General features: G+C 37.1%; 2 protein-coding genes across 3 annotated transcripts; both read left to right on the forward strand.

Annotated features, from left to right (window-relative positions):
* Positions 1-469: 469 nt before the first annotated feature.
* On the forward strand, positions 470-21358 carry lrp13 (low-density lipoprotein receptor related-protein 13). Of its 2 annotated transcripts, none has more exons than XM_079871112.1 (21): positions 470-581; positions 1294-1467; positions 2982-3188; positions 6168-6395; positions 6511-6717; positions 7747-7976; positions 8070-8199; positions 9197-9384; positions 10234-10417; positions 11687-11899; positions 12412-12595; positions 12850-13051; positions 14040-14204; positions 14308-14508; positions 15745-16288; positions 16699-16818; positions 16921-17028; positions 17249-17482; positions 18593-18911; positions 18996-19104; positions 20548-21358. In XM_079871112.1, exons 1-21 carry the CDS (start codon positions 521-523, stop codon positions 20572-20574), a joined length of 4035 nt encoding a protein of 1344 aa, XP_079727238.1. In that variant the 5' UTR covers positions 470-520; the 3' UTR covers positions 20575-21358. The 2 variants fall into 2 exon arrangements, with proteins under 2 accessions (XP_079727238.1, XP_079727239.1); XM_079871113.1 differs by having other exon boundaries at positions 12850-13048.
* A 295-nt stretch (positions 21359-21653) lies between these two features.
* On the forward strand, positions 21654-23561 carry LOC307158512 (uncharacterized protein). The gene is made up of 3 exons (XM_079871119.1): positions 21654-21835; positions 21974-22056; positions 22747-23561. Exons 2-3 carry the CDS (start codon positions 21994-21996, stop codon positions 23143-23145), a joined length of 462 nt encoding a protein of 153 aa, XP_079727245.1. The 5' UTR covers positions 21654-21835; positions 21974-21993; the 3' UTR covers positions 23146-23561.
* The last annotated feature ends 764 nt before the right edge of the window (positions 23562-24325 follow it).

The following is a 24325-nucleotide window of genomic DNA, read 5'->3' on the forward strand; positions in this document are numbered from 1 at the left end:
CGATGAACTTTACTTTTATATTAATTATGAACTAAATTAAATTATATAATTGTAAATAATTAAAATAATTGAGTTATTTGAATAACACAAATTCAGGAAAACCAATGAAAATTATACGAATGAATGAATTTATGAAGTAGCCTGTAAGTATTAACATTAATAATAGCATAACTTGAATTATGGAATTTAATAAATTATGAAATTTTAGTTACCATATTAATTGTATTGGTTATTACTGTATGAATATTTAAACAATAATTGCTAATAATAATAATAATAAATTGTTAATATTAGTTATGACGTTTTAGTATTCTAAAATCTAATCAAAAAAATAATTATAGAAATAAATTCAATTACACAGTTTATTAAATGTATTTTCAGTAGCCTATTAAATCCGATATCATCACTCATGTGTCAATCATCTGATCAATTAAAGCCGCATCGATCTCAGCTGCGCGCGCGATAAAGCGCCAGATCTCGAGCTGAGTCGGTTTGACTCGCTTTTCCCTGCAGTGAAGTCATGTGTTTACTTGTGCTCCTGAATATCGCTTCAGGGATCTTTCTGCTTCTGCTTCTGAGAGGTCAGATGAAAGTCTCACGTTTAACTTTAGCCTACTGTAATATTTTCCTCCGCTAATTTATCTCGTGCAGCAAATAGGTGTCGATGAAGTCACTGCATACTAAATTACAAACGAATAAGACTATTTATCCTGTCAGAATATAGCATTTTATTTTCAAACACTTCTAACTTTAAGTCGTTTCAGTTTCATAACGTGCTTTTGGTTAACTTATTTCAGATTCAGAATGATAGTATCTTAATAAGTTATATAAATAACATATAAATATATATAATTAAATACTTTGGAACTTACATTCTTATAGTCTTTGCCTTAAATTCCAAATTTAAATTATTTAGCTGAAATTTGAAGCTGCCAGTGTGAATCTCAGAAAGCCTTTCAAGAATATATCCAGGTCTATATATCTCTCTCTCTCTATATATATATATATATATATATATATGTATATATGTTGTTTAGATTTATGGCTTTGATTTTCCTTGCATTTTTTTGTAAAATATATATTTCATATAAAATTTGAAAATAGTAGGCCTATTTTTGACATTTTTCATAACAAATTTCTTCCCAACAAAACACTACCATGATGTAGGCCTATACATTGTGTTTGTACATCTTGATAGTATTTGTTGTAGTGCTTTTGTGTTGATTTAAATAAGAATGTAAAATGAGTGCATTCCAGTATTGTGGATCTAATGTTGTGCTGTCTCTGCTCCAGCTGAATGTGTTGTGGCTGCAGAGGCTTCTGAACATGTTCCCCTGCGCTGCAGATTGGGCTTCAAGCCCTGTAAGGACGGGTCAGAGTGTGTTCTCTACAGCCATGTGTGTGATGGTGAGAACGACTGTGCTGATGGCTCTGATGAAGATGAATGTGCATCTGTGTGCAGCATGGGTACGTTTTTATACATTTGTAACAAACATTTTTTATTAATACTTGACTCCCAAATTGATTTCCAGAATACAGGGTTAATAAATTATAACATGCATCAATATTAGGGATGCATGCACTGATGTATCGGCTAATAAAAGCAATTATTTTCTCTATCGGCCATTGGCCGATTGTTTAAAAACAGCCGATGATCAGGGCCGCTTATATCCTGTCAATCAAAAGCGGGTGGGAAAACGTGTCAGACTGCAAGTCATGCTGTGTGTGTTGAAATTTGTCATAAAGACGAGCATTAATGAAAACTGCAAATCTGAGTTGTAGCTATTCAAACATTTCAGTTTTTGTGTAATTATTAGATCTGAAAATAAATAGCATTTGAATATAATAGTTTGGGTTCTTGTACATTTTAACCTCTAATATTATAATGTACCAAATGACAGGGTTTACAGCATTAGTTCAAAGGGGTTTTTTTTCTTTAAAGGGGTGGTATAATGCCCTTTTCGCAAGATGTAAAATAAGTCTTTGATGTGTGTATGTGAAGTTTTAGCTCAAAATACCGCACAGATATTTAAATATAGCATGTTAAAATTGTACATTTTTAAGGGTGAGCAAAAACGCACCGTTTTGTGTCTGTTCCTTTAAATGCAAATGAGCTGCTGCTCCCGGCACAGGGGGCGGAGCTTCAACAGCTCGCACTCACACACACATGCACTGAAAATTTCAATAACTTTTAGCCTTTTATGTTCAAACTGGAGTCAGACAATGATGGAGAGACTAAAGAAGTGACAACATGTAGAAGCAACAGGACATTTCTGAATGGTTAGTTGATGAATTTATGTAGCTTATGTGTAGATATCTTCTAGTCATTGATTAGCATATTCTGTCTTGATAATCTATAAATCGTGTTCAGGGGGCGGGGTTTATGTAAATTTAGGTTTGGTAATGTCACTAACCCGGGAGGAAGCTTGTGTAGTCTCTACCAGCCGTTTGTTGTAGTCCTTAAAAAACAATTTCTTTAAAAGCAAATATCTCCCTTTGCTTTGAACTTTGTAACTTTGCAGATGTTGTTTGTTCAAACAGCAACATTACACACTAACTAAAGTTAGAAAAGTGAAATCATAATCAACCACCCCTTTAAGGAAATCAAACTATCTGTATCAGCAGATATCATTCCGAATAATCTGCTATATCGGTATCGGAGGAGAAATTTAGTACTGGTGGATCTGTAATCAGCTATGTGTTTTAAAAGAGGAATTCAATATGGAGCTATATGTCTGATAACCACTTTTTAGATTCATATAGATCTAACTGTTATAGTCCTAGTATTCAATGCAATTACATCAGATGTAACTAATTAAATGACAGAAAATGAAGAGATCCCTTACTTTACTTTTTCAAGGGAAAAGTAATTAAATTACAGCAATTAATTACTTGGCAATGCATTACATCCAACACTGGCCACCTGATTAATTTATTACGCAGGCTTCTAAGAATGCTGTAATAATTCCATCTGTCCTCAGGTCAGTTTCAGTGTGCTCATGGGAAGAAGTGCATTGAGCAACGGCAGAAGTGTGACGGTGTGGCTCAGTGTCAGGATCGCTCAGATGAAGTCGACTGCTTTAAGGAGGGCTGCGCTCTTCGTTGTGACGAAACCCGATGCATCCCAGAATCCTTCATCTGTGACGGAGACGCAGACTGTGCGGATGGCAGCGATGAGGCCAGCTGTGGTAGGAGTTTTGTTTAAATGCATTGCTGGATTCTAGCTATGCTAGAGGAAGTGTAAAATCATCTGCTTGGACCATTGATGGGCTCAGAATGGAACCTAGCATGCTGATTATGGCATACTATTATAAAATGGTAGTGAAACCGTATGCAACAAACATTTTCAAAAGAAGCATATTTTCGTCACATGATGTCATTACATTGCATACTTAATTCGGAGAGTGGCAATTAATCTAATTGGATATAACTGGTTATTTTAATGTAACACTTGTGGGAAAACTTAATTGAAGTAGCCTACACTATAAGTGCAAACTCAATACAAGTATATTTCTGAAATAAATAAACTTCTTGCAGATAATATATCAATGAAAAGACCACTTAAGTGTACTTGGAGTACACTTTCATGACTTGTTATGACTTGTTTCACTTTCATGTTAAGTTTTACTTACTGTTTTAATCTTTTTCATGCTTTAAAGAAGTACACTTTTGTTGTGTTGACTATCATACTAGAGCGCATGTTAAGTATTTGGTTATAATTTTACCAGACAGGAATCCAACCTGATTTAGATAAGGTTCAGCAGGCTCACAGCGCTTGGTATAAATGTTCTGTCAACTCCGGTCTTCAGAGCACACAGTGAGCTCTGGTCCAGAGACATGATACCATAGAGCGGATCATATGCGCGAGTCGGATTGCACAACAAAACATATCGGACCCATTTGAATCTGCGCAGTATGCTGTATTTTAAAGCGATATGGAGTAAATTATGAGGAAACTGCGGCTTTGCCGAACTCAACGGCTCTTATGGCAAGCCGTTTTAGCTTAAATTGTACCCAGCGTTACTCGTCGTAAGTGCATTTTTACTTGTAAGAATTAAATTTGAGAGCTCTACAATTCAATTCTTACTAGTAGCAATTCCAATTAGAGAGCTCTACAAATGAATTTTTACTAGTCATATGTCTCCATTGACATCTATTCATTTAATTACGGAGCTCTACAATTGAATTGTTACTAGTATTCCAATGAGAGAGCTCTCTATTTCAATTGTTACTACAAAGAATGCAATTGCAGAGCTCTTTAATTCAATTACAGAGCTCTGCAATTCTACATATCTTTAATTCGTTTTTTTACTAGTGACATTTCAATTGTAGAGCTCTGTAATTAAAAATGAATAGATGTCAATGGAGACATAACTAGTAAAAATTCATTTGTAGAGCTCTCTAATTGGAATTGTTACTAGTAAGAATTGAATTAGAGAGCTCTGTATATGTAATTCTTACTAGTAGTAATTGAATTAGACAGCTCTCTAATTGTAATTGCTACTAGTAGTAATTGAATTGTAGAGCTCTCTAATTGTAATTGCTACTAGTAAGAATTGAATTGTAGAGCTCTCTAATTGGAATTGTTACTAGTAAGAATTGAATTGTAGAGCTCTCTAATTGGAATTGCTACTAGTAAGAATTGAATTGTAGAGCTCTCTAATTGTAATTGCTACTAGTAAGAATTGAATTGTAGAGCTCTCTAATTGTAATTGCTACTAGTAAGAATTGAATTGTAGAGCTCTCTAATTGTAATTGCTACTAGTAAGAATTGAATTGTAGAGCTCTCTAATTGTAATTGCTACTAGTAAGAATTGAATTGTAGAGCTCTCTAATTGTAATTGCTACTAGTAAGAATTGAATTGTAGAGCTCTCTAATTGTAATTGCTACTAGTAAGAATTGAATTGTAGAGCTCTCTAATTGTAATTGCTACTAGTAAGAATTGAATTGTAGAGCTCTCTAATTGTAATTGCTACTAGTAAGAATTGAATTGTAGAGCTCTCTAATTGTAATTTTTACTAGTAGTAATTGAATTGTAGAGCTCTCTAATTGAATTCTTACTAGTAAAAATGCAATTACGACGAGTAACGCTGGGTACAATTTAAGCTAAAACGGCTTGCCATACGGCTCTGGCCGAACTGTGCTATAAATTAAATGCCATTGGCTATTATAAAAAAGGGGAGGAGCTGTTCGATATGTCCTGCCCTGTCTTCCTGTTTCAGTGGAAATAACGTCAAAACATTGAATAATGCTGCGCGTTTAAAAAAAAATAGGTAATTGCGAGTCTCTCACCTTTCGGATTTAATAACTTCTAGAGCTTCTAGCTCTCCTATTTGACTCGAGTTTAAAATTTGATAAACAGATTTCTGCTGTTGTTAAGTCATCCTTTTATCAACTCCGCCTTCTCAGTAAAGTCCATTTTATCAAGAAGTAACTTAGAAATAGAAATTTATGCGTTCGTTACTTCTAGGCTGGACTACTGTAATTCTTTGTATCATGGCATTTCTCAGGCATCCATCTCCCGTCTGCAGTTGGTTCAAAACTCAGCTGCTAGATTGCTTGAAGGGAAGCGTATGTTCGATCATATAAGACCTATCTTAATGTCCCTACACTGGCTTCCGGTTAAGTATAGGATTGAGTTTAAAATTTTATTATTTGTCGACAAAGCTTTTAACAATCTGGCACCACAATACTTAACTGATCTCCTGGTTCTGTATACCCCATCTAGAAACCTGAGATCCAGTGATCATGGCCTTTTAACAGTCCCTAAAGTAAAACTCAAAAAACGTGGTGATCGCGCTTTTGCCGCCGCTGGTCCGAAGCTGTGGAACAGCCTTCCTCTGTCTATTAGGCATGCCCCATCTATCTGCACTTTTAAAACTCAGCTTAAGACTTATTTTTTCTCTTTGGCTTTTAACACTATATAGCTACCTTCCGCTTTTTATTTTATTTTTTGATTACTTACTTTTGTTTGTATTTATAAATGCATGCTTAAACGTGTGTCTTTTATTCTTTGTAAAGCACTTTGGTCAACCTCGGTTGTATCTTAAATGTGCTCTATAAATAAAGGATTGATTGATTAATAGCTTGCGATTCCAATTTTATAACTTGCCATTCAGATTTTTCCCAAATGCAAGAAAGTCAATTGTGTTTCCTCTTGTCTTAGATGTTAACCCTAATGAATATGATGAAGACAACACTGAGAATGAAGTAAAGTCAGCGGAGGATGAAGTCTCAAACGCTCCTGCAACTAAAGGACCTCTGCGCTGTTCTATCGGCTCTAGGCCATGTAGAGACGGGACGGACTGTGTGCTGTTTAATCATGTGTGTGACGGCGAGTTTGACTGTAAGGACGGGTCTGATGAAGACGAGTGCCCTTTGCAGTGTGAATCTGGTGAGGAAACCGCATACAGTAGCAATACTCACATTTAGGCACTTTTACATGTTGAGAATGTCCTCAATTCCTGCTTCAGCGTTAACTTGTTAATGTTCCGTCTATCTGTCCTCAGGTCAGTTTCAGTGTGCTCATGGTAAGAAGTGCATTGAGCAACGGCAGAAGTGTGACGGTGTGGCTCAGTGTCAGGATCGCTCAGATGAAGTCGACTGCACTAAGGAGGACTGCGCTCATCGTTGTGACGAAACACGATGCATCCCAGAATCCTTCATCTGTGACGGAGACGCAGACTGTGCGGACGGCAGCGATGAGGCCAGCTGTGGTAGGGGTTTAAATTCACTCTTTCTTGAGGGAAGCAACTTTGGTTAGCTGTGAATAGAAACATAAGATTACTTTTTTTGTCCATTGCAGTGTTAACTAAAACAATTAACAAGTTTCGCTCATTGAAATAAAGCTAAATTAAAAAATAGAAATTAGAAATGTTGCCTTAGCAACTAACGGAAATAAAATGTGTAACGATGACAAAAGCAAATTACTAAAACTTGAAAAGTTAAAACTGAAAATATAAAACTTAAAGCTAATTCAAAATATTAATAAATACAATAAAGCTAAGTGAAATATACATTTTAGATGAACATTTCTAAACTCGAAATGTGCCTTAGCAACTAACTGAAATAAAATGTTTAAACTAAACAAACTGAAAATATAATAAAAATAAAGTAAAATTGAAAAAATCGAATAAAATTGACAAGCACATAAAATTGCTAAAGTAAATGAAAAAAATATATAAAATATTAATATTTAATAATTTTATAATTATTAAATTAATATAATTATTAAATTAATAATATAAAAATAAGATGCTAAAATAACACTGCTCCATTATGCATGGTTTCTGCAAGTCTGAGAACAGCTTTACAATAAAGCATGGTTACGGAAGTAAAAATCCCATTAATTTTCTTTAGAATTAAATTATTTTCACTATTTCATTATGGACGTTTAGTTTGCCTGTCTATGTTCCCATGTTTTGCGCTATTTATTAGTTGTCATGGTTACTCATTGTGTTTCTAATGATAGCACACCTGTTCTGTGTTGAGTTCTTTTGCCTGTGTATTTAAGACCTTCAGATCTCTCCACTCTTTGTCTGGTGTTTGTTCAAATACACAGTTACTTCGCTTGACTACTCCATAAAGGTTACTCTACTATTTGAAGAGATACCCTTCTCATCGCCATCCTTTGTGGACCAGATCGTGACAATAATACACCATGACAGACAGACAGTCTGAAAAAAGTGGTTTGTTTTTTTTCTCCCATTGACTTAAAAGCACGTTTTCCATCCCCTGTCCTGTAGGTGAGGAGAGTTGCAGCAGTGCGGAGTGGCAGTGCAGCAGCGGTCAGTGCTTGTCGGTCGGTATGCGCTGCGATGGACACCCGGACTGCAGAGATCATTCTGACGAGGAGGACTGCTCTAAACCTCCGCCGTGCAGCACGAAACGCCGCTGTCCGAAGAGCCAGGAGTGTCTGCTGGACGAGTGGATGTGTGACGGAGAGATGGACTGCAAGGATGGCACAGATGAGAAGGTGTGCATTACATGACCAGAAACACATTATTAAAGGAACAGGATTCATTTAGTTGTTGTAAACGCATTTGACTGACTTTCCCATGTGGGACAGAACTGTAAGGAGTCTCCAGTGCAGTGCGGGGAGTTCCAGTGGCCGTGCTCCTCTAACACACAGTGTATTCCACAAGCCTGGCGCTGTGACCGCTCTGAAGACTGTAGGGATGGAAGCGATGAATCTGGCTGTGAGTTTCTACAGTTTTATCTAACTGGAACCGGCTGAACCCAGCTTTGACCTCAATGCAAGAGAATTTCCAAATACTTTAAACATTAGAAATTAGTCAACATGAAATCACAATTGACCCATTTAATTCAATACATGTTCCTGTTCTAATTGTGAACAACAGTTCTCCAACCTCCTGTAATAGAGATACTTTTAACAATCCCCAATTGATACAATAATTGACTCTGAAATATGCCATATTACAGAAGTAAAATGGGTTGCAAGGGTCATTTAGAAATGGATTTTGAGTCACTTCTCAGGAATAAGTTGAGATTGTATAGACTAAAATTAAGGAAATACTCTACTGTTCAAAAGTTTGTGATTTGGTAAGATTTTTATAATGTTTTTGAAAAGTATCTGGCTGCATTTTTTGATCAAATACAGTAAAAAGTTTTATATTTCACAATATTGTTCCATTTTAATATTTAAAAATGTATTTTACTCCTGTTTTCAGCATCATTACTCCAGTCCTCAGTCACATGATCCTTCAGAAATAATTCTAATATGCTGATTTGCTCTTGCTGCTGATTTATCTGTTGATTGTTATGCTTCTTAATATTTTTGCGGAAACGGCAGTAAAAAAAACATTCTGGATTCTTTGAATAGTTTAAAAGAACATTCATTTGAAATAGAAATCTTTTGTAACTGTTTTTTATTTGAAAACATTTGACAACCCAGACTTTTGAATGATAGCGTAATATTATTCAATCACTTTTGAAAACCCTGATTGAATAATGTATACATGTAAGTAAATAGCATTTCTGTCCACATTGTTTTAATTTTGATACTTTCCTGTATTTCACAGTTTTGGGACAATTTCCAAATTTGACATAAAATTAAAACCATTTCAATGGGATTCTATCTATTGATGATAAACTGTAATGGTTTCACCAATTTTGTCGTCAAATCAGTACGTGACTTGATCTGCATTAATGAGCGTCTTGTCTGTGTTTTAACAGGTCCGAGTGTGTCCTGTCCTCCTCATCTGTTCCAGTGTGGTAGTTCGGAGTGTGTGGACGTGTCTCAGCTCTGTAACGGAGTTACTAACTGTCTGGATGGTTCTGACGAGGGCGGCAGCTGCCAGAAAGATAAATGCTCTGAACAGTCAAAGTGTGCTCAGGACTGTCACAGCACACCTACAGGGACGGTATTCCTCTTTCTGTTCTAATGTTATAAAATTACACTTTTTAATATTAAAACCAGCCTCATAAAGTTTGACTAATAATATTGACATGCACTACAGTTTAAAATCTTGGGGTCGATAAGGATTTTGAAGTCTCTTATGCTCACCAAGGCTGCATTTATTTGATCAAAAATACAGTAAAAAAAACAGTAATATTATGAGATATTGTCACAATTGATATTAAAAATAACAGTTTTCTATTTCAATATTTCATATTTTAAAATGTTATTCCTGTTATGGCAAAGCTGAATTTTCTTGGAAACCAAGAAATTTTGTTGAATAAAAAGTTAAAAAGAACCATTAATTTGAAAATTAATTTTGAACATTATTAATGTATTTACTGTCACTTTTGATCTATTAAATGCATGCTTGCTGAATAAAATAAAAATTACATAAAAATAACGTGATTTTAAAAAAGTAGTGTTGACAGGTTTAGGAACCTTTAGGTTCTAAAGTAGATTAAATCATTTTTACAACCATTGACGACAGTCAGATATGTTAATGCATTACACAAATAGGGATATATATTTATATATATACATAAAATGCATATTGAAATAACTTTTGTTAGGTGTTGCAAAGATCATATAACCTAAATTTAGGTAGGAAAGTTTCAATGAAATTTAAAAAGCAGAAAGATATGGCTGATCTTACAAAAACAGATCTCATTGTACTCCGCATGACCCAATGAATCTAAAAGGCTTAAATTAAAAGCATTTTATCAATGTTGACCAGTTGGCGGCACTGTCCTCAAACATGTAAATATCAGGGCTTGGCCTCTTATTGATAACTGTTTTTATTTTCTTCCTATAGCGCTGTTGGTGCAGGATCGGCTACAAGCCTGTAGATGGTGGTCTGGTGTGTGTTGATGTGGATGAGTGTGTGGACCGTCCAGACTTCTGTTCACACTACTGTAACAACACTCAGGGTTCATTTGTGTGCTTCTGCAGTCAAGGTTATGTTCTGGAACCTGATGGTCGCAGCTGCAAAATCACAGGTATATATTATGAGCAAGAATTTACAGTGCTGTTTAACAGTCCTACATTTTTACATGTCCTAATTGCATGCATATTTAATTGAATAGTGCCATTCATTTGTCTAAAAAAATAAAGCTATTTAGCATTTCAAAGAGGTTAAACATTTCATTTATTTGATCTTCAAAGCTTTCAGAATATTTACTTTTTGAAGACATTTCATCCTGTATTTTTAAAATTAACATTTTAATGACCGTATATTAATTGGACATAATCAAAATACAGAAAACTGTTCAAACTTTGCTGACTTGATTGTTTTGAACAAATATTGTGTAAAACACAACTTTTTAAAGACTTTTTTTTCATAACCCACAAAATGTGTTGCTCCAGTGTTCAACACAAAATGACAAAAGAAAATCTGAAACTATACTATGGAAGTAATGAAAAGCACATTTTCCTTAAAGGAGAACTCCGGTCAATTTTAACATTGAGCTCATTTTTTTGTAAATTTGGAGTGCTGTCAGTACAGAGAACAACGACAAAAATCGGTGTTGCCTACACCGTGTTATCCTCTTTTAAAATTTGCACCCTGTTGACTTCAATGGGGCAATATTTAAACCTGCTTTTAGCCTCTTAACATCCTTGATGTGTCATTACAAGTGCACAACCATGTGAGTGATTCCTTCAGAGTGAACACGAGTGAATCTGACTGCAGTAGATGTGAAAGAAATGGATAAAAATGATGTTATTTAAGCCAGCGCAAATACCTGTATTTACATCCTGTTTTCGGTTGAAGTCCAAAGTAGTCAATTGCCGAGTTCACGCGCATAGGTTTAGTTACCTATGATCACGCGCGTGAACTCGACAATCGACTACTTTGGACTTCAACCGAAAACAGGATGTAAATGACCTGTGAACTTGTAATGACACATCAAGGATGTTAAGAGGCTAAAAGCAGGTTTAAATATTGCCCCATTGAAGTCAACAGGGTGCAAATTTTAAAAAGAGGATAACACGGTGTAGGCAACACCGATTTTTGTCATTGTTCTCTGTATTGACAGCACTCCAAATTGACAAAAAAATGAGCTCAATGTTAAAATTGACTGGAGTTCTCCTTTAAGGTGTGCCTTTAAGCCCTGGTGTACACATATGGTAGAGTGCTGTTCCGAACATAGTCAATGTTAGTAGCCTTTCCCACATGTATTAATCAGACAAACTTTGACACACTCATTCACCCCAAAATACGTTTATTCACCTTTCTTTTCACAAGTTAAATTTTGCCCTTGTCTCAGGTGAGCCGTACCTGCTGGCGTCTGTGCAGTCCGAGGTCTTTCTGCTGGGTCTGAGGAGCTCCAGTCTGGACGTTCTCCTCTCGTCAGAGAAGCGCTTTGTCCTGTCTCTCGACTATGATTGGCAGCAGCAGAAAGTGTATTGGATCAACCTCAACACCGACAACATAAAATGGCTGTCACTGGATCAGAAGAGCAAAGGAACCATCATTAAAGGTCAGTTGTTGTTATTTGGTAACTGAAATAAAGCTGAAATAAAATAAGTATTGGATGGAAAAACTCACACGTTAAAAAAAAATTAGACAAACATGAAGTTGAAATGCTAAAATAAAATTAATTAAAGCTAAATAGAAATGTAAAACCTAAAAATGACAAAATATGAATAAATACTATAATAGTACATAAATAATACTAAAATAACACTGTTAAAGGTGAGATGCAATAAAATAAAGGAGCCATCTACATTCTTATGTACCTTTTTGTCCATTTAAATCCACTTATAGTGTTGGTCAAGGTTATTTGCACGAAAATGTCATAATTTAGAACTTAATTTGGTACATAATTTGAACTGAAATGACAGAGGCATTAAATTCTGACATTTATTCTAATGCCTGACCTGACTCGACAGGTCATGTTGCAGAAACACACAATAGGTGTAAATGTGTTAAAGTATTCATGTTTTTGACATCGCAGAATTGGGAATGTAAGTGTCTATCTTTATATGTCAGGTATAAATGCAGACAGTCTGGCAGTGGACTGGGTGGCGAGGAACCTCTACTGGGCCGACAGTGTCAACGGCCAGATCAATGCAGTGGGACTGGAAAATGATGCCGCCAAAACCACAGATCGTGTGACGATCCTGGGTGAAGATCTCGGGCAGCTTCGCTCCATCGCTCTCCTGCCACAGAAAGGGTTAGAATAACCATTTTTGTCACATTATTGGTTAGATTTTTTTTTTTTTTTTTTTTTCACCAAACACATTTTATTAAATCAGACAATTAACATGATGGATGGATGGATGGATGGATGGATGGATGGATGGATGGATGGATGGATTTCTAAACAAAACAAAAAAATTCTTTGTGCAATTACATTTATTCATATTTGAGAACCACTGATTTTGAATGTCTAATGTAAGCTGACCCTGATATTTGTCATCCTTTCAGAATAATGTTCTGGTCAGAAACGGGGGACGAGGCTCAGATAGAAAGAGCAGGAATGGACGGCTCAGACAGACGTGTGCTGGTCAGTCACTCTCTCCGGTGGCCGGTCAGTCTGACTGTGGACTCCATTCATCACAGAATCTACTGGACAGATGAGAAACTCAAGAGTATAGGATCAGCCAATATTGGAGGAGATATTAAGGTAGTGGATGTCCACCAGGCCGTTTGAGAACTGTAGCATTTCACAATGTATAATAGGGCAAAATACTACAGTAGCTTCTAACATGCTTTGCTAGTACTTGAATGTGTTTATAGTTGCATACCTTGTTTCTGGATCAACATTCCTGTCCATCAATCCATGTGTCAGTCTGTTAGATACAGTGGTGGATGAAGTACACAACTCAAGTAATATTTCATTAGGGCAATACTTTTACTCAGGTATACATACTCCTTTTCAATTTCACTTCAGCAAAAGTAGTTGAAGTTGCTGATAATTTAAGTGTGCAAATAAGTTAAATATACCATATACAGTAGTATTTTAAAATTGAGGGGAAAATAATTTGTGTAAATATGAGGCGACAACCATATACAATGTACACGCGTCACATGGGGCAAAATATTGTAACATTGAGGAATGTTATGCAAACATTCTAGTTATTTGATACCGCTACAGATGTTGAGAAATGCAGACATATCCACATTCATGCATTTCGAGTCATAACCTAAATATGATTTTCATTTACAATAATCAATACTAAAACTTGACATTGCATCCAACAATATTCCATGTTTTGGCTCCTTCTGACTGGATCGTTGAATCTTAAGTTTATTCAAAAACAGCTGTAATCGGATCAGTCGTATTTGCGAGTGAATCGTTCAGTGTGATTTTGTGAACCAATTCAACAGGTTCATTGGTCTCAGGGAGTGGCGATTTTATTCAGTTCAAAATGAGGAATGATTGTTTTTTTATGAAATGTAGTAAAAAGTATAATATGCTTTGAAATGTAGTGAAATAAGTAACAATTTCCCCAAATAAAAATGGTCTGATAAACATACTTGAAGTGTACGCACTGTCCACCACTGGATAGACATGGGTCCTCAATGAAAGACAAGATGAGTCGAAGATATGATCAATTAGATTCCAGCATCTTTTAAAAACAGAATTTCTCCCTCCATCTTCCATTATTTTGCAGATCTTGCAGCTGATGGAGACTCCCAGTCCGTTCTCTGTGTCTGTATTCAATGATAAGGTCTACTGGTCTGATACCAAAAGAGGAACCATTCAGAGAGCTCAGAAAACCACAGGCAAACAGCACCAAGTCCTGCTCAAACGTCCTGGACAGCCATTCGGTTTGAAGGCAAGTATGATCAGTAAAGTGTATACTTGCTTGCTTTGAAACATGCATGTGTAGGATGTAATGAAGTTTAAATCGGGTAACTGGTGCTTATGTGCCTCTGCAGGTCATTCATGCTCTTTTCCAAGTGGGCGTCTCTAACCCCTGTGCTTCCCAGCACTGCTCTCACCTGTGTGTGTTAGCACCAGGGCTGAAGGCCGTTTGCAAGTGTCCATCTCAGTTGATGCTGGATGAAGATAGACTCACCTGCTCCAAACCCAAAGACTCCTCTTTCCTGTTGTTTCTTTCTCCTGCTGCAGTCACACAGGTGTTGCCGTTAATACCTGATGGTTCAAATTAGATGTTAGAAGTCATCAATGTTCATATATTGAGTAGGTCATCTTACAGTGATTTTTGCCAAAATATGATGGTCAAAATGACAATTGAAACTGGTCTCTCTGGTTCTAGCATATGGTCAGGAAAAGTTCATTAGTACTGTTTGACAGCAATGTTTTATGATGCATTTTCAGTCAGCATCCCCGATGTATGCGTGTTTGAATACACAGCATATGATCCAGTTAAAAGGTGAAGCACTTCACAAAAGTGAAGAGAAATTATCCTATCTATTTTGTAAAGTAATAATTCTGAACACAATGTGCATGGAACACAAAAACATCTTAACCAATGGATGGAACTTTTTCGATTTATCCATTGCACTCGGATGCTTGTCACAAAATGGAAGAGCTCATTTGTCACCAATATAATGTTATCTAGCTGGCTAACATGGGTGAGGCTACATGGAAGAGAGAAAGGAAGAGAGAAAGGAAGAGAGAAAGGAAGAGAGAAAGGAAGAGAGAAAGGAAGAGAGAAAGGAAGAGAGAAAGGAAGAGAGAAAGGAAGAGAGAAAGGAAGAGAGAAAGGAAGAGAGAAAGGAAGAGAGAAAGGAAGAGAGAAAGGAAGAGAGAAAGGAAGAGAGAAAGGAAGAGAGAAAGGAAGAGAGAAAGGAAGAGAGAAAGGAAGAGAGAAAGGAAGAGAGAAAGGAAGAGAGAAAGGAAGAGAGAAAGGAAGAGAGAAAGGAAGAGAGAAAGGAAGAGAGAAAGGAAGAGAGAAAGGAAGAGAGAAAGGAAGAGAGAAAGGAAGAGAGAAAGGAAGAGAGAAAGGAAGAGAGAAAGGAAGAGAGAAAGGAAGAGAGAAAGGAAGAGAGAAAGGAAGAGAGAAAGGAAGAGAATCAGTAAGCATGTGATAAACCACAAACCAATCAGTAATGTTTTGCATTATAGGCTGTGCTACTGTTTTCCAGCAAAAACAGAGTTTCTGGATTTAAGTTACATTTATAGTTTATACATTCCAGATTTTGTAAGAAAAAAAACTGAAGGAATAAAAAAAAAAAAGCTAGATTTAAAAATATTTTATATTTGTATGTTTCTAACAAATATAAAATTACATTAAATATGAAAAATAAAATGTAGAAATTAATTCCAATTGAGCACTTCATACATCTTTTAAAAGTCTCCTGCAGGGTTAAGTGTATTAAACTGATTAACGCAGTTTGTCTTTCTCTCAGATATATTTACAGAACAGAGACAGTGGCGTGAACCTACAAAACTGGCCCGAACATCGCCGTTTAGGCCTTCCCAACATGAACAAGCCAACCATGTTAGATTTAGTGCTGCGTGACCTGACCCTGTACGTGTCTGATGGTGGTCAGCCCGTCGTGAGACTCTTCAAGATGAAGGACAACACGCTGGTGCCTCGTGGGAAACTTCTCCAGCTACATAAAGACTCTCTGCGTGTGTTTGCCGTGGACTGGATCACCCTGAATGTGTACTGGAGCAGCGAGAAGCTGCCTGGCCTGCAGGTCACCTCACCGGACGGCACACACACCAGTGTGCTGATACAGGACGGTGTCGGAGCCGTTGAATCCATTGCTTTGGACCCACCCAGTGGGCGCCTCTGCTTTTCAAACAAAGTCCAGGGAGGTCAGGTGACCAGGGTGGAGTGTGCCTATATGAATGGACAGAACAGGACAGTGGTGTGGAATAGTTCAGTCCGGCCAACTTCACTGCTCTTGACGGATGAAGGAAATAAACTGTACTGGGCTGACACTGGTATGCTTTTCGTATCAAAAATACAGTAAGAACATTAATATTGTGAAATATTAAATTTTAAAATAACTGTTCTATTTGAATATGGTAAAGCTGAATTTTCAGCATCATTACTCCAGTCTTCAGTGTCACATGATCCTTCGGACATCATTCTAATATGCTGATTTGCTGCTCAAGAAACATTTATTATCAATGTTGTAAACCGTATTGCTGTATAATATTTTTGTGGAAACCCTAATACATATTTAGGATACTTGTGTTCAAAGGAACAGCATTTATTTGAGCTAAAAAATCATTTGTAGTAATGTAAAAGTCTTTACTGTAACTTTTTACCCACTGTTGCTGAATAAAAGTATTAATGTTTAAATAAAATCTTGAGCTGCTATAATGAAATATACTGGACTTTTCTCTAGGTCTTGCAGTAATTGGTTCAGTTGGCATAGATGGTTCTGGATACAAGGAAATAAAGACAGAAGGCAGCTTGACGGCATTCGCTTTGATTAACAAAGTGCTTGTATGGATTACTAAAAAAGGTACATTTGTACGGGGAAGTTTTGTGCTCTTCCTGTGGGAAGAGCCAGATCATACCAGCTTAAGGTGGTTTTTAACCTGATAATGTCTCCATTGTTGTTTAGACTCCACTAAGTGTTGGTTCAGTGATGATGAGCATGTGGGGAATCTGTGGTTTGAAGTGGACACGGAGATCGTCAGTCTGAAAGCATTCGCAAAGTCGAGACAAAAAGGTGAGCAGGAAATCATTTCAAACCTGGTAAACTTCACTTAAGATAACTGTGGGTAGTTGAGCATTGCAAGAGCCGTGACGCAGAGAGTCTTGTCGCTCTAGTGGAGACACAGGTTTGAGTCCAGACTGTCGTTTCCTGATCTCGTTCTCCCCTCCTATCTGTCTCTCCTCTGTCCTGTCCATTAAAGACATAATAAAAACATGCAAATTATTAATTTCAGGCACTAATCTCTGCTCTAATGGGAATGGAGGCTGCAGTCACCTCTGTCTTGCGTTCCCCGGAGGAATGACGTGCCATTGTGCCCATGATCACCGCCTGGTCAACGGCAAAGACTGCAGCTCTGACCCCCGCTGCCCTGAAGCCACCAAACCTTGCCTGAGTGAAGACCTCTGCCTACCGCTGGAGAAGTTCTGCAACGGCGCCGCGGACTGCCCAGATCACTCTGATGAGAACTGTGAGGAATCACCAAACCCGACCCTTTGACTTGCGTTTTTAAAGTGTTTTAGGGAGAAAGTTGACTTTACTAACAGTGTGCATTATGCACACTTATTTTTGTAATCATTTTTCTGTTTTCAGTTTATAGTGGAGCGGCTAAGTGCTTATGTTTGGCAGAATCGTTCAGTTTATGATACAAGCGTGAAAATTGGCATGAGCAGTCTCCATAGGTCACTTGACAAGAAAATTGTCCGAGCCACTTGAAATTTCAAGATGGCGGCCATTTTTCAAGATGGCTGACACCTTAGTGGAGCAGTTAAGTGATATAGTGGTTTATTTGGTGATACAAGCATGAAAATTGGCATGAGCAGTCTCTGATGGTCACTAGACAATAAGCCACCTACAGCTACTTGAAATTTCAAGCAAGCAATTTGGAGCAATTAGGCTCATGGCAATTTTAATGCTTGTATCACCAACTAAATGATTTCTTAAGCCTAATTGCTCCACTAAGGTGGTGGCCATCTTGAAAAATAGCCGCCATCTTGAAATTTCAAGTAGCTGTGGGTGGCTTATTGTCTAGTGACCATCAGAGACTGCTCATGCCAATTTTCACGCTTGTATCATAAACTGAACGATTATCACTTAGCCGCTCCACTACTAATTGTAGTTGAAGTTTTGCCATTTGTAATAGTTATTTTGTGTGTTTAATGTTTTTAGTTAATTTAGTTCAAGTTAAACTACATTAAAATGAGAAATGCTGAAAGTTTATGGTCAGCAAAAGGGTTTGTTAGTAGGCTACTGTTTCACAGCAGTGTTTTATGATGCACTTTCAGTCAGCATCCCTGATGTATGCGTGTTTGAATACACAGCATATGATCCAGTTAAAAGGTGAAGCATACCTCTAGTTGCACCAAACGGAATTACGAAAGTAATGATTAAAAAAAAAAAAAAAATTATATCTTTTTTTTCTGAATTATTTATAATTGTTTTTTTTCTGAAAGTTTCTCAAAAATAGAAAATTTAATTTCAGTTAGGTTTTTATTTTAAGTAACAATTTCTTTTTCTTTTTTTTTAAAGTTCTAGTTAACTATAATAACCCTTCGTTTGCTCTTCTGTTTTGATTTCTCAGGTCTCCAAGATGCACATAAAAACGTTCGGATCAATCCTAAATCGTTCCGTCCAGGTTTGAGTGAGAACGTCATACCAGAGAACGTGGAGTCTGAGGTGTGTGGCTTTACGCGGTGTAACGGCAACGGTAAATGTGCGACCCAGAACGGAGCAACTGTGTGCGTCTGTGAGGCGGGTTATGGTGGAGAGCTCTGCCAGGATGTTTCGGGAGGGTTCTCACAGGGACCGGTTCTGTACGGAGTGGCTGGACTGTGTGTCGCTGTGGTCGTCCTAGGGGTTGCGGTCGGCATCATTCAGAAGAGAAAAGCCACAAATCGGAGGTACTGTAATCTGCTTGCTTTTATTTGCTCAAGAAGGTTGAAACCATATTGGTAATGAGCATTAAAGTATGTTTGTGTGTTTAGGCAAGCAGCACAGGTTGTGGATGTGCAGGAAACGGGCATGAAGGATATAGAGAGAAGACCTAAGCCGTCTTCTGAAAAACCTAAAGGAAAAGACACAGAATCGTCAGAGGTAGGAAATAAAATGTAGGGGTGTAACGGTGCATATTTTCATCCTGAACAGTCATGGTTCGGTGCATACAGTCAGATGACAAATACAGTTAGTCACAGGTGATCCACACTCCAATCCAGAAGGGGGCGTGCAGTCGCTGTCTCCTAATTTTTTGAATTTTGAATTTTGGTTGTAGTTCCACCAGAGATGGGGGCGATCGCCCATTAGTGCAAAATGAATGGGAGTCTATGGGGCTAGACGGCTAAATTTGTCTTTCACCCGATTGCCGTTGAGAAATCTCAGATTTGATTGTAGGTTTTGCAAGTTCAACATGGGTTATAGGTCGAAAGTTGAATTAACGAGTACTTATGTCCTTTCGATTTCTTATAGGTTGAGTTGTTGCCCATAACATGCTAGCATTCTGCTAATGAACGCTGATTGGTCAATGGTCAGTGAACGACTGATTACGACCAGAGATACAGCTTGATGGCATCGTGTGTGTGTATTTTCGGCGTGGTCTTTTAAAACAACAAAACAAAAACTCGTCTAGCCCGTGTGTTTGCACTTTTTCTCTCGAGGCATCGACAACAGGTAGAGCGCGAAAGCACCAAAGTGACTGAAGGATTGCCGTAAAGCAGTATCTCTGGTCGTACGATGTGTATGACGTCATTGACATTTTAAAAGACTTTTTAAAGCAAATAAGTGACTAAAAAAATCTAACACCCAGCAATGTGTAATTCCTTTGCATCTCCTTTCGAATACAACATTCAATAGACAAAAAATTATATCCTGAGAAAAGTGGATTTTGAGAGGTATAGCTCCATAGACCTCCATTCATTCTGCACTCGTCCTGTGAGCGCCCTCATATGGAATCAGAGTGGAACTGCAACCAGTTCAGAAGCCGGAAGTGTACTGAGAGTGGAACTTCTCCCCTTATTAGACATTCTCTGGTAATATTGAACTTTTTACTTCTGTAAATGTATCGAACCGTGACCCCAAAATCGAGGTACGTGCTGAACCCTGACTTCTGTGTAGCGTTACACCCCTAATAGAATGGTAATGATGTTAAAGAATTAATTTACCCAAAAATGAAATGTCATTTACTCACCCTCTTTTAATTCCAAAACCACTTGACTTTTTTTATTTTTCCCAGTGAATGCTGATGAAAAAAATTTGCAAAGATGGTGTAATATTCGATGTGAAAATGCTTCAGAAGGTTTTGGAATGACTCGAGTCTCTGGACCTCTTTTGTCAATCTTAGTTTTGTCTTTGCGTATAGGCCTATGTGTTCATATGGAAACCGTGTGAACATTTTACAAAACATCTTTTGTGCTCCACAGAAAGAAATCCATATTTGGGTGACTGATTGACTAATGTGATTTTGGGTGAACAATTCCTTTAACGTGAGAGAAGAGAGAAATCATGTCATATCTTGCAAATAAACACACTTTGTTCTGTCTTTAGGAAAATGAGGTAACGTCTGTGGACTAGCTTCACCATGTCAGCTGTAACATCTTGGTTTCTTTGAAATAAAGTCTTGTTGCAGTTTATTAACTTTGCCATCTGTTTTCATAACTATCATTCTGTATTTATTTAATGGGTCACTCACTGACGATAACTTGGTTTACCACATAAGTACAGCAGAAATAATGTTTTGCCACAGCACCACATTGTGTAGGCTACCTGACATATTACGAAAGATTAAAATTAAGAAACCTATTGTGAAATGATCACCTTTACCACAACATATTGGGAAGGAAGATGATGGAAAACTGGCTGCAACACTCCCATTTCCTCCGGGAATCTCCTGTATTTCACACCCATCTCCCGCCCCCCTTCCGTTTTATTTCTCCCGTGAAACTCCCGTTATTTGTATGGCCCAAACGTCGCCATATTTTCTGAGAGAATGAAGTTTAAAGGGATAGTCTACACCCAAAAAAGTCTTAATTTACTCAACTCCAAACCTGTTTGACTTTATTCTGCAGAACCGAAAAGATTCAATGGAAGTCAATGGGGTCCAATGTTGTAGATCTTTTGTTCCACAGATGGATTTATTGACTGCTTATAACAGGTAATCTCAATGTGGTGTGAGATTTAAGGTTTTATCTTTTTATTTTCATGTAAAGCACTTTGGGCAACCTCGGCTATATAAATAAACGAAAGAAAAAAATCATACAGGTTTGGAATGACATGAGGCTGATTAAATAATGACAGAATATTCATAAAAAATGTACAGGCTTGTGTTTGTGTTGATTAAAAATAACGTTTTGACTGGTTTCCTGCAGCGTTTTTGTCCTCTGACTGGAATCTCGCTGTAAGCTGTTCCTGTCACACTGTGGCCGCTCTGAACATGTTTTCACCACAGACACGATAATGTGTTTTCTTATAAAAGCATTTGAGGGTTTTAGACGGATTCATCTTAGCCATAAGAGTTCACAATGACTAGCCTTTGGGTGTGTTCTCAATTAAGTTCAGCCAAACAAAACATGTTTACTGAAATGATCAAATCAACGTCTTTGATAACCACATGATCTCTTCAGCGGAGGTCTGACTTCCGCCTGAAACCTTGCAAACCAAATGTGAAATTACAGAGAAAAGGAGCATAAACACATCAAAGTTTTGACACCAAACGTAAATTTGTCCATGTGTCTAAAACTAAACCTCATATAAAAGTGCTCAGTTCTGTTCAACTTTCAGTGCAAGACTGTCACACCTCAAATATTCTTGCGTTTTTCCGAGGAGCTTAAACAAGGTAACATTTTTTACTATTTAATCTTTCATATTGGATGTTTTTTTTAAATCATGTGTTCCTTTTGTAATGTTAGAGTAATCTTATTGTCTATTATATGTAGGCCTACACATTGTTTTATCAATTTTCTTTCTCTAACAGAGAGAGACGTTTAATAAGAGATGGAGGGTTTGGGACCAGCACTGTTTGGATTATTTTTAGTGTCTTTCACAGTTTCTAAACCGGTAAGGAAACTTAATATTTTAATTTCCCAACCAGACTGACTTATGCAGTCTCATATATTAAGCATGTTTACTTTGTGGAACTAGGTCATTATAGTATTTGTGTCCTTACTTTTTCCCCTTTTTTTAATAACATTTTAAACTAAACTCTTTCTTATTCCCTGTATCATTGTCCATGACAATTTGTATGGAATTTACTTGCCAATCCTTTACCTCTGTAAACATGTTTAAAGCTTGTCTTAAGGAAGCTTAAACTACTTTTTAATTAAGTTTGAACCAATCCATTTAGGGTTGTATTTTCATTAACAATTCGATTTTGTTTTATTTCCTTTTTCTATGATATTTTATCTTTGTGTAACTAAAGCACTCTGTATAGTGCTTTACAAATAAATTGTGATTTTATTTAAAACACACTTGCCCTTGGCTTCATAGACAAGGCTTAAGATATAGTCCCAGACTAAAATGCATGTCTGAGCTGTTTTAACTGAAAGTAACTTGCACTGACGCATCTTAAAATGTCACTGCCATGGTTTTGTCTCAAGATGCACAGCAGTAATGTTTTTTTCTAAGGCATGTTTATAAAAGCTACTTAAATGCCCTAATTGAACTAAGGCCTAATCCTGGCTTAATCCACGCCCTGTCTATGAAACCGTACCTTAATCTGATGATTATCTATGTACAATCCTCTGACAGGTTTGTCTGCATCACCCGCTGGCATTATCCAGTTCTGAATCCTCTGAATCAAATGAGCCGAGCTCTTCGGAGGAGATCAGGGTACACAGAACCACAATAGCGAGAACCACAATAGCACCCATTGTGCCGAACACCTTGAGACCGGACATCCTGGAGGACAACCGGCACCAAACCAGTGACCGTACTGCACATCCGGGCCTTGTGCTGACTACACCTAACCCTGCCAACACGGAGCAAAAGGTTGTGGAATTGGGCCTGGATACAAGCCTCAGTCCTCCTCAGCCGGGACCGGCTGTGCCAGATCTCGTGTCTCCAGACATCACCACCCCAGAACTACGATGTTACACGGTAGATCTCACCAGTCCTGCGCCCAAACCTGCCAGAGGAGATAACATTTAATTAGCCAGCATGCTTTTATTTTACTTGACTTGTCTATTCTTAAGAAGTGTGATGGTGTTTGTAGCAGGCTTACCTTGTCCTTAATAAGAGGTTGACCAACCTTTTATCCTTTTTCACTGTTCTTCAGTAGCAGTTGCTATATCTTCTGAATCACACTACAACTTTCATGTGTTGCATTTGTTAAAATGGTGTTCTTCATTAGCATTTTTTCATCATTATTATTAGTTGAAACAGTATTTAAGAAATATGAAATGGTTATAGGCTGTAAAGCAAAAGACTAAGAGGCATCCTGACGCTTATAAGGGACAAGAGGTTTTTCAGAAACTTTGCAAATTCAAATAGTCATTAAAACATGCAAAATAATATAGTTAAATCACTTCATTTTAACTAATAAAACATTGGGTTATAGAATGATGACATTTGTGAGCCTTTTTTCCACATTTAAAACACGCAACAATTTGGCAATGACTCATAATGGGTTCAATGCAAATTAAGATAATTGCACAAATAATAATTATTTTTCATCTAGAAGATTTAAAAGCATAAATGCAGGTCATATTTTTGATAAAGCACTTTAGTCTCCCATATAGCTAAAAATAGCGCTATACTTTTAATGGAACTAATGTATTACTGATTCTTGTGGCTAAAGTTGGCAACATGTTTAATGCTTGGCTAGTCACTCGCCCCCGGTTTCACAGACAAGGCTTAAGCTATAGTCTCAGACTAAAATGCAGCTGTTTTAACTGAAAGCAACTTGCAACGACATATCTTAAAATAGGCTACAGTATAATCAACATTTGAAGTGGATCAAAACCTTTCATCAAAGTTATAGCCTACATGAATTTTGAACAATGCCCGTTCTTGTCTTAGGACAACTTTGATTAACTTTTTTGATCCACTTCAAATGTTGACTAATCAGTGCCATTGATTTGTCTCAAGATGCACACCACCACTATATAAAGGTTGTATAAAAGCACGTTTATAAAGGTTAGTTGGTGAATGCTAGTCTCATGGTAACACGTGTAGGCCTATACTGTCTAAACATTACTAAATAATTATGAGATAAATTACATCAATTTGTAATTGTAAATTTTTTTTTGACTAAGTATACGCCCCTAAGGGGACATGGTGGTGGAAAAAATTATGAGATGGGAGGAAAAATAGTAAGTCAATGCTTTTG

Source organism: Squalius cephalus, assembly GCF_949319135.1.
Source record: "Squalius cephalus genome assembly, chromosome: 5".
NCBI lineage: Eukaryota > Metazoa > Chordata > Actinopteri > Cypriniformes > Leuciscidae > Squalius > Squalius cephalus.

Excerpts from the sequence above, each read along its gene's own strand:
- LOC307158512 (XM_079871119.1), top strand. The coding sequence starts at position 21,994 with ATGGAGGGTTTGGGACCAGCACTGTTTGGATTATTTTTAGTGTCTTTC. Across the intron at positions 22,057-22,746 it reads CTTTCACAGTTTCTAAACCG|GTTTGTCTGCATCACCCGCT; the intron begins GTAAGGAAACTT and ends ATCCTCTGACAG.
- lrp13 (XM_079871112.1), top strand. The coding sequence starts at position 521 with ATGTGTTTACTTGTGCTCCTGAATATCGCTTCAGGGATCTTTCTGCTT. Across the intron at positions 1,468-2,981 it reads TGCATCTGTGTGCAGCATGG|GTCAGTTTCAGTGTGCTCAT; the intron begins GTACGTTTTTAT and ends ATCTGTCCTCAG. Across the intron at positions 9,385-10,233 it reads ACAGCACACCTACAGGGACG|CGCTGTTGGTGCAGGATCGG; the intron begins GTATTCCTCTTT and ends TTCTTCCTATAG.